The sequence below is a fragment of the Penaeus chinensis genome, chromosome 1 (assembly GCF_019202785.1).
Source record: "Penaeus chinensis breed Huanghai No. 1 chromosome 1, ASM1920278v2, whole genome shotgun sequence".
Classification (NCBI taxonomy): Eukaryota; Metazoa; Arthropoda; class Malacostraca; order Decapoda; family Penaeidae; genus Penaeus; species Penaeus chinensis.
Genome location: NC_061819.1, coordinates 6,104,092 through 6,114,091, shown reverse-complemented (window position 1 = coordinate 6,114,091; position 10,000 = coordinate 6,104,092). Strand labels below are relative to the sequence as shown.

The following is a 10,000-nucleotide window of genomic DNA, read 5'->3' as shown; positions in this document are numbered from 1 at the left end:
AGTATGCTTGGCAAGATAGAGCTGAAACTAGGGAGTACACACCGGACTTAGGCTGTGAGCAGCAATTTCCGCAATTTTCATTCGTTACCAGTCGTGTCTGCAGATTTTTTTTTCTTCTTCTTCTTCTTCTTCTTCTTCTTCTTCTTCTTCTTCTTCTTCTTCTTCTTCTTCTTCTTTCATTCTTCTTCTTCTCTTCTTCTTCTCTCTTCTTCTTCTTCTTCTTCTTCTTCTTCTTCTTCTACTTCTTCTTCTTCTTCTTCATCTACTTCTTTCTCTCTTCTTCGTCTTCTTCTTCTTATCTTCTTCTTCTTCTTCTACTCTTTCTTCTTCTTCTTCTACTTCTCTTCTTTCTTCTTCTTCTTCTTCTTTTCTTCTTCTTCTTCTTCTTCTTCTTCACCTATGACTGCAGCTTTTTATCCTCTTTAAGAGTATCATCTTCAATTTGCACTAGCCTAGCACAGACTTCAAGAAATAAGCATTTTTGAAAGCTCAGGCAAGACTAGGAGAACAAGCCAAAGCACATTTCTTGCAACAAGAGACTAGAAGTAGATCCATCAGTCTTCTAAACATATTATATTTCCTTACCATCTACTACTATTCCTTATTTTCAGAACAAAATGGTGACTTTACGATCAGGGACGAGGACAAGAGGAGAAGAAACTAAAGAGGCAAAGTCTGAGGTTCTTGTAAATGGCAAACATACAGGCACTCTGAATGGAAAGTCTCCATTGCTTAATGGTCACACTAATACACTCCCAAAGAAGGATACAAATGTAAGAGCGAGCAAGTTGATAAAATTGTGTAGATGATATTTTTTTTTATGTGATATTGGTATTGTAGTGTTTTGTTCGTTTGACAGGAAAAATACCTTTTAATTTATCTAATGATCATCTCATTTATAGGGACTTGTGTTGTAATTGACAACTTGGAAGTTTTTTTATCACCTATATCACCGGTATTGCATTTGTTTGAGAATAGCTAAGTACGTTTTTTTGAAACTGAGCCTCTTACATTTGGTATTGTCTTAACCCAGTGCTCCTGCAAAAATGCAGAATTCACTGCAGATTTAATCTTTGAAATGTTTCTACACATTGATGACTCTGTAAGTGTTCAGTCACCAAAGAGTCAGTTAGCAAATATCATGACCTCAGCTGATTTCACTTTTCCTTGAGTTCTGGGGAATTTTATCTTTCTGATGCTGTCAGTATTCATGCTGTTATTATTATTATTGATATTTTGATTATCATGATGTTATTAACAATAATAGCAGTATAAGATAAAAGAAAATATTTCCATAAATCAAGGAAATTGGTGGTAATAGTAATTGATTCCTTGGTGTGCTAAGTACTCGTGGAGCCATCTATGTGTTAAGACAATTAATAAACTAAGTTGTAGTGGATGTGGCAATTTCGTACATGCCATTCCTTGTGGCAGTGGGTTAAATCGTATGTGATAATAAGTAGTTGTTTTATCATTTGAGTTATAAGCACTAATATTAAGTGTGTGTTTAAATGCCTTTTTTTGCTTACAAATAATTGCTAACCCAATAACTTTTTCTTTTCTCTCATTTAAATAACTGTGCATTAGCAACTTGAATAAAGTTACAGCTGTGTTTGTGCTTTTGCCAAAGCATTTTTCATCTGGATATTTCTTTAGCAATATAATAGTTTGTGTTTTTTACAACATGACACTGTTGCTCAAGGCCTACCAATAAAGAACATTTATATTTTAAAAAACATATAAGTGACGCACAGTTTCCTTTTGTTTGGAGAGTAGTATCAGTAATGATTTTTTATATAATATACCTCTATCAGTTTTCTTGTTTTTTTATATGCACATTTTACAAGCCAGTTTATGATTAACCTCTTTGTTGCTACAGTTATCTAATCTGACATAGTGAGATAATATATAGGCCTAGATTATACAGTACTGCAGAGGAAAGTAGGAAGAGCTTATCTCTTCATGAAATCGTTATTTCTCAGTTTTCTACTATTATCATTTTGAACACCATGGAGAGAGGACTATTGCTGGTTTCAGTTAAGAATTAAGGATTTAACGTTTGTAAGATACAGTGGCTGATTAGACTGAGGCACCTGTGTACTGTTCAAGTACTCTGGAGTTAAAGCCTCCCTTTTGCTTCCAGTTGTTAAGACCTCAATTATTCTTATTTTTGGGGGGGTTATAGAACCTGTAGTTGAAGCTGTTATTATTATTATTATCATTGTTATTAATATAGATATCCGAGTCAGTCATTACAGGTGCAAATCATTCTGTTAGACAAGTTAGATATGACTATAGCTTTTGTTGATATAAGATTTTCTTTTTAATATTTCATTCCTACACTTTATATAACTTTTGTTGTTTTTTTTGTGTGTGATTATTACATTTGATGTTAATTAGATGAGTAATAGTGGTAGATAATGTCTGTCTTCATTTCTTTTAGTTTATGTAATTGGTTTCATCTTTATTTTGGTATTGGTGTATATCTACAGTTAATCTTCTGATGGTATTTAGACTTCAGTACTGAAGAACAGGTTGCACCCATGTCTGTGTGAGAATTCTGACTGACAATAGTTTTCATATTTTCTTTAATACTTAACTTGCAAAAGGCAGTAATTGGCATGCCCAAATATGCACTCACACTGGACAAATCATGGCAAAGGTCATCCCCAGAAGAAAAAAGTTTATACTTGTTATAACTATCTAAATTAATTTGATTTGAGCATAAAGAATTATGTATTAAAGTAGAACAAAAATGTATTTTCCTACCCTTTGTACATGATTATGAAGCGTTGAACTTTGCCATGCTTTAGAGGTTGATAGTGTATAATATCTTCTTTTTTTTGTGTGGTTTGGAAATTTTGCTTGTTTACTTTTTCATGGGAGAAGCTTTGTTGATCTTGAGAGCTTTGAAACTTTTTTTTATGATAATTACATAATGTCCTTTTCAATTTCTTTTGGATTTTTCTTCCTGATATTGTCAGATTTGGCTTAATGATATTTTTATTTTTGTTTTTGCTTGATTTTTGAAAATTCTGAATGCAAAAGTTCACATTTGATTTTTTTTCCTTTCTTTCCTTATATACGACCCTAAATGGGCACTGGAATCTGATGAAATAAAATAACTTAATATACTTTATATGATTTTTTTACAGGGTTCTTCCAAGATGCAGAAAGTAATGTTCATCAGCTTACTGTTTGACCTCCTCGGCTTCACTGTCATTCTGCCGTTGTTTCCCGCCCTGTTGGAATACTACGCTAGAAATGACAGCAGTGGACTGTACTCCACCTTGCTCTCGTGGATTGATGCCTTCCAGGAGGCCATTGGAGTTCCAGCCAAATTCCACTCTGTGTTGTTTGGAGGTATTAGCCTTTTCTTTCTTTCTCTCTTTCTTTCTTTTCCGTTTTTTACTTCTTGTTTTCTTCATTGTCGTGGTGATGATTGGTGGGAACAGAAAATTTTGGGGAAGATTTGTTATCTATAGCCTCTTTATATGAATTTAAAAATAAAAACTTTGCATAGCCTGAGTTGTGGTCCACATACTGTTGCTTTCAGGCATTAGCTTTGCCTCACACTCCATGCATCTAGTCTCTTTCTGCTCTAATATCTTTTCTCTCCATTGGTGTGGGGTTTGCCTCTCTTTTATTTTCTCTTTATTTGTCTGTCTTTCTTTCTTTTTTGTTTCATTCATGCATAATCACTCATCTTGCCTCTGTCCCACTTCTCCCCACCCTTCTTTTCAACTCTTAGAGCAAGTTCTCTCCTATCTCTTTGCATGGTCTTATCTTCTCATCCTTCCCGGACAGATTTTGCACTTCAGTTATACTGTTGTTAGTTCTGAAGTAGTGAACTATTTGGCAGTATATTAGTTATTATTATTCTAAAGATAGAAAAGTTACACCACAATCTTATATTGCATGTTATACCACTTCCATTAACATTTACTACTATCCTCAATCTTCGTTTCTTTTTATTATTTTATAGAAAGTATTTTTACTTTGTTTCTATTTTCCTTGTTTTTTTTTTTTTTTTTATTATGCCATTTTCATTCATGATTATTGTAGCTCTCAAATAACAAAATCAAGATACATTTTAGCCCATGGTATTTATACTTTTAATTTTTGTTTTTACTTTAACATTTAACATTTACCATACACCAGTTTGTTAACATATATCCCTGCTTATTTGCACATACATGTAGAATTATTTCCCAATCCCTTTATTTATCATTCTTCCCATGTTCTTCATCTCTAGGCCTGTTGGGGTCCCTGTTCTCCCTACTGCAGTTCCTGTCATCACCTATCACCGGGGCCTTGTCTGATGTGTATGGTCGAAGGACGGTGTTTATCTGTACCTTGGTATGACAGGAGACTGTTTGCTTTTTTTTTGTTCATGTTGCGTTGAATGGTGGTTTCCTTTTTTTTTTCATATTTATGATTTTTATCAATTCTTAAAATCTAAACATTTTATATATTACAACCAGTAGAAATTTACCCCTCATCTATGGATAATAAGCTAATTGGGTACATGTATAATGTTCGAGTCGCTGTCCATTTATTTACACAACCGTGGTTATAGTTTATAATCTTTAGACAGTTTGTTAAGAAATGTTAAACAAACTTCGTCAAAGTCAGGGCATTATAATTTTCAAATGAATCAAATACTCCCTATTTGATTGTTTTGTAGCAAATATAAACTAAAGAAACAAATGACACTAAACATAAAGTACAGTGGATAATAGAGTATAGTATATAAAAGGTAGATATATAATATACATCTACTCATGTACACACATGCATCACTCACCTCACCTAAAACAAACACACACACACACACACACACACACACACACACACACACACACACACACACACACACACACACACACACACACACACACACACACTAATATGCACACAAACATACTTGTAAGAGATAGAGAGAGAGTGAGAGTTTTGTGTGTGTGTGTGTGTCTATAGAGAGATAGATAGATAGAATATAGGTAATATAGGTAAAATTATAAATTTATTATATATTTTCTTGTCTTATTTTTGTCTTTTGTTTCTTTTTGGTGGTAGATTGGAGTGGCAGCCTCATATGGCATGTGGGCCATAGCCAGTAACTTTGCCATCTTTGTGCTGGCAAGAATTATTGGAGGAGCCACCAAGGGCAATGTATCTCTTGCCTACTCCATAATGACAGACATTTCGGAGGAAAAGACGAGGGCAAAGGGAATGGTAAGGAATGTCTATCTTCTTTTCTTCTTTCTTTTTCCTATCTCTCTTTTCTTTAGAAGAAAACTAATGTTTTGTTGAACCTTCGTATCTGTTCTTAAGTTTGCTCTCCCACACTACCCAGTCTTCACCTTCCTCCTCATCTCCCTCCTCCTCTTCCTCTTCTCATTTTCTATTTTGTAATTTATCTGTTCTTTGTCCTTTCCTTCAATGAATTATACATCTCCTGAGCTTTTTCTTAATTTTTCCTTATTTTAGATCTAATTCTCCCATCCTCCCCTTCTCCCCCACAGGCCATGATCGGTGTGGCATTCAGCATTGGATTTACGGTCGGGCCAGCCATCGGGGCCATGTTCTCACGCTGGGGCAGCACAGGCTGGTTCATGGCCTCAGCTATCTATGCTCTTGTGCTGGCTGTCCTCAATGTGTTTTACTTCTATTTCTTCTTTGAAGAAACACTGCCTGAGGTATGATAAAAAAGGGAAAGAGACTGTGCGAGCATGGGTGTGAATTTCATGTATTGGTGTTGTGGTAGGAGAGACGGAAATGTAATTTATGTATATATTGCTTATTGCTCTGTGCATATTTATATTTTATAGGTGTGTGAGGTTGATGCTAATATCCATATCTTTCATTCCCACTTCTGTCCTGTAGTCAAAAAGAAGAAAAACGCTCGGCACTGGGTTGTCCGAGGCTTGGGATCTCATCAGCCCTCACTCCCTCTTCAGTTTCAGATCTGTGAAAGGCCTAGAAAAGGAAGGTCAGTATCTTTTTAACTATGGGTACGAGTGCCAGTGCTTTTAACAGAAGGAGTAATAGTAATAGTAGTACAGTAGTAGTATTTATATCAATTTGTTAGACTGAACCTGTTGGTCTTGAGTATATATTTTATGTCAGAACACTAGTTATTTTCAAGATGTTTCTTGTCAGATGTTATACAAAAGTTGATTTTGTTGTCATTCAGTATAAGTATTTTGATCCAGAGAGAAAACTAAACACATCCAGTAATGTGCCGTTGAGGTTCTTTTGCTCACAGTTGGCAAAAAACTAAAAACTTTTTCTAATCAAAATTTGAAAAATATACCTCATACTTGATTCTCACAGCAGATTCCTTTCCAGAACGTGCCAGATTAATAAGACTTGGACACGTGTACTTCCTGTACCTGTTCATGTACTCTGGCCTGGAATTCACACTCACCTTCGTAACACACCACAAGCACCATTACACCTCAATGGACCAGGGCCGCATGTTTACTTTCCTGGGGCTAGTCATGGCGGTGATGCAGGGTGGGTATGTGCGCCGCGTCAAGGATGGGAGCGAGAAATCTATGGCTAATATGGTAGGTGTGAAGTTGGTTTGATTTCTTTCTTTCTGTTCTCTAGTTAAGATTAGGTATAATTTTGATTTTGATTTTTTTTTTTTTTGGTGGGAGGAGGACATTGTCTATGTCTGATCCTCTCTCTTTCTGTTTGTGTGTCTGTGTCTCTGTCTGTCTTGTCTGTCTGTGTTAGTTATTTTTATGAGAGAGGGAAAAAGAGGCAGACAGGGAGAGAGGGAGGGAAAGCAGACAGCACACATGCTTGCATGCTTATGTTTTTACAGATTTATGTAAATAGCCTGACTGATTAACTTTACTTCAGCATTTTTGCCTCAGAAATAATCATAAGGCCACATCCACTGAAATGCCAGTAAAACCTGGTATTGATTCTAGTTTATATTTTGATAATGAAACCAAAGATGGTTAAAATAAAGGGGCATTCAAAGATCTTTTTTTTGGGTGTATCCTATTTAGATTAATTAACTATGTGAATGCTTTTATTAAAACAAAATTTTAGGATATTTTAAGTATTTTTCATGAATAGGGTGTAGAAAATAGATAAAGTAAAAATTCTTAGAGTTAAGAATTTAATGAGTCATGGTGGGTAGCCATAAATTTATATAGATAATTTATTAGGCATAGAAATCCAAAATTTCACCATTAGTTAACCATTAGATCAAGAATTTTCATATAATAATTTTATTCTCTTATTCATCTCTTTCCTGTTCTGTCCCCAGGGTTTGGTCATGATGATCCCAGCTTTCATCTTGGTTGGTGCAAGTGAGACTAACCTGGGACTCTATGCTGGACTTACCCTCTATGCTCTTGGTAATATAATTTTGGTGTCTGAACCTTAGACGACAAGATGTTTTTAACAGCTGGCATCATTATAGGAAGCATATTTCTAATGACGGTTCATAATATGTGAAATTACAACTTGTCTTCTGAAATTGATCATAATCATTCATACTCATCAATAGTCAGGACACTTTAAGAGACCAGCTATGAGATAATGGCAAAAATCATAAATTTTTGGCAATATGAGAGTACTTAATTTTTTAGCATCTTCTACACTTCAAATTACTCCACATAGCTATAACCATCCTGAGATATTATTGCTTGGGGTGGGGTACAACTCTAGCTGTCATATATTGCTTTTACACTAACACACTGGAGCTCCCTATGGCGGGCTGGCCAGGCAAGCTGTGTTCAATAAATTTTGGGCTAACTGCTCCTGCAGTTCCTGGTAAAAGTGTTGGACAGCAAATTTTTGGTCCAGCGTCATTGGGTGAACTACTATGAGCTCAAGAATTCAGTCTAAATACTACTGGTGTTAGTGCCCCAAATGTATACCCCCCAAAGAGCCACATTTTTGTAATATCATGGGATAAGCTGCAGATAGCCCCCTTTTGTTCTATGTGATACAGTGCTTGTACACCATTTTCTTCTACTTACTCTTTAGGTATCTTATCAAAGACATTTTGTAAGCCTCTAACCTGAATCTTTGTAAATTAGATCAAATGTGAACCCACCTAGAACAGGGGTCCCCAAACTTTTTGACCATTGACCCCATTATGCAATCCTTGCATTCTCGACCCCCAGGCATATAAAGAAGTAAATATTAATGATAATTAAGTAGATGTGCAATTTACATATACATTAGTGCAGGGGAACTTGCATACGAAAATAAAGCTAAGGCTAAGATTAAATATTTTAAAAGTTACAAGACTAATGGTGAACAATAGAGTAACATTTATCAAGGAATTTAAACAAATTTAATGCATGCATGTAGAAATAGGTATTAGTATAATGGTCCATTATCTTGTGATTCAAAGTAGTGATAAATTATTGCAATTCTATTATATCATTATGTTTCATTAAACATAATATAAAATAACATACAATAAACAGTATGTTTCCCCTTTACTTTGCATTAAAAATTGTAATAGAAAATTAGTTGCAAAGAACTTTTTTTTTTTTTTTTTTTTTTTTTTCTTGGGTTATCACTTTTAGGGGCATTTCAGAAATATGGAATTATTTAAAAATTGTTGGGCCACATTATATTATGGGCATTTAAAGATAACTTTAATGATTTTGGCATTCAAAGGTAACATATGACAAAAGAAAATTTAAATTTTATGACTGTTTTGACCAGAATTTCTGGATATATAGGAGGAAGTTAATTCCCTCTGTCATTAGCACCATAGACAGACATGTTCTTATACCACATGTCATCACTTGCTGATAACATTTCACATCAATATTTATTACACAACAAGAGAACACTTTATGCCTTTGATGAAATTTTTTTATTTTTACCCACCACTTGTTTTACAACTAGGAAATTGGTTCAAAATTAAATTATGGCTTCTAAGACAATAAGATTACCATGATTACCGTGGTCACTGCAAAAAATGTAGCAACAACAATGATAAAACCAGGGTAGTTTTCTTAAAAGTTCGTGATTTATGAGTCATGTGAAAAGTAGATATGACGGTGATGTTAACAACACAGGGGGACGCACACTATTTTCCAGCATCATTAGTTTAAGTGTGTTATGATATTCTTAATCCTTATATCAGAATAAAACAGAGAGCTTTAGATAGCCTAATTCAATGAGCCACACTAAGTTATTATTGTAAGAAATGTACTAATGTATTATTTTTATTTTTCAGGTTCCTCCATGATGGTACCTTGTCTGACTGCTCTAGCATCTTACCATGGAGCTGATTCTCATAAGGGCACCTTGTTAGGAATTTGGAGATCTCTTGGAGCCTTGGCCAGGGTCATTGGACCTATCGTCACCTCAGTCTGTAAGGACCCCCCTTTGATTCCATTGTGTATACCTGCCTGCTAAATATAAATTATCATGTAACTTTTTTCAATTGTTGCACATTTTTGGCACACAGCATTATTTGGGAGATTATTCCATGTTTCAGTAGTAGTGTGTGTGTGTGCGTGTACGCGTGTGCGTGTGCGTGCGTGTACGCGTGTGCGTGTGTGTGTGCGTGTGCGTGCGTGTGTGCATACATGCATGTATGCACATGCATGTATAACCATAAGTACAAGTGGTATGCACACCACTGTTGTAAATGTTAATTGTAAATAGTTATTAGATTTTTGGTATATATTATTTTGTATTTATTATATTCTTCATTATTATAATTATTATTTTTATGACCATTACCTTTAACAGTTGTAATTATTATAATTGTTATTGTTATCACTATTGTTTTTATTATTACATTGATAAGAGTGACAATGTTTAACATATTATGCCTTTTCTTTTCAGTCTTCTGGTGTGTCGGAGCTGAGTTGTGTTACATTGTGGGTGGCATACTTATGGTAGTTCCACTGGTCCTCTTTCAGTCTTACTGAATAGTTCATTGAAGAAACACTAATTTGTGTTAAAAATCTCCTTACTCTGGATACATCAGAGTCACTCA

At 34.7% G+C, this 10,000-nt stretch overlaps 1 protein-coding gene across 4 annotated transcripts in view; it reads left to right on the top strand.

Annotated features, from left to right (window-relative positions):
* LOC125028896 (major facilitator superfamily domain-containing protein 10-like) overlaps positions 1-10,000 on the top strand; it is an 11,625-nt gene that overhangs the window by 1,578 nt on the left and 47 nt on the right. For 2 of the 4 annotated variants that reach the window (XM_047618518.1, XM_047618527.1), the window contains exons 2-11: positions 612-668; positions 3,156-3,363; positions 4,256-4,359; positions 5,080-5,238; positions 5,529-5,702; positions 5,890-5,995; positions 6,355-6,575; positions 7,292-7,382; positions 9,230-9,367; positions 9,847-10,000. The exon at positions 9,847-10,000 is cut by the window's right edge and continues 47 nt beyond it. In XM_047618518.1, coding sequence (XP_047474474.1) covers positions 618-668; positions 3,156-3,363; positions 4,256-4,359; positions 5,080-5,238; positions 5,529-5,702; positions 5,890-5,995; positions 6,355-6,575; positions 7,292-7,382; positions 9,230-9,367; positions 9,847-9,932 — 1,338 coding nt within the window. In that variant the 5' untranslated portion in view covers positions 612-617 and the 3' untranslated portion in view covers positions 9,933-10,000. Of the gene's footprint in view, positions 1-611; positions 774-3,155; positions 3,364-4,255; positions 4,360-5,079; positions 5,239-5,528; positions 5,703-5,889; positions 5,996-6,354; positions 6,576-7,291; positions 7,383-9,229; positions 9,368-9,846 lie in introns of all 4 variants that reach the window. The other 2 variants (XM_047618500.1, XM_047618509.1) reach the window with 1 other exon arrangement.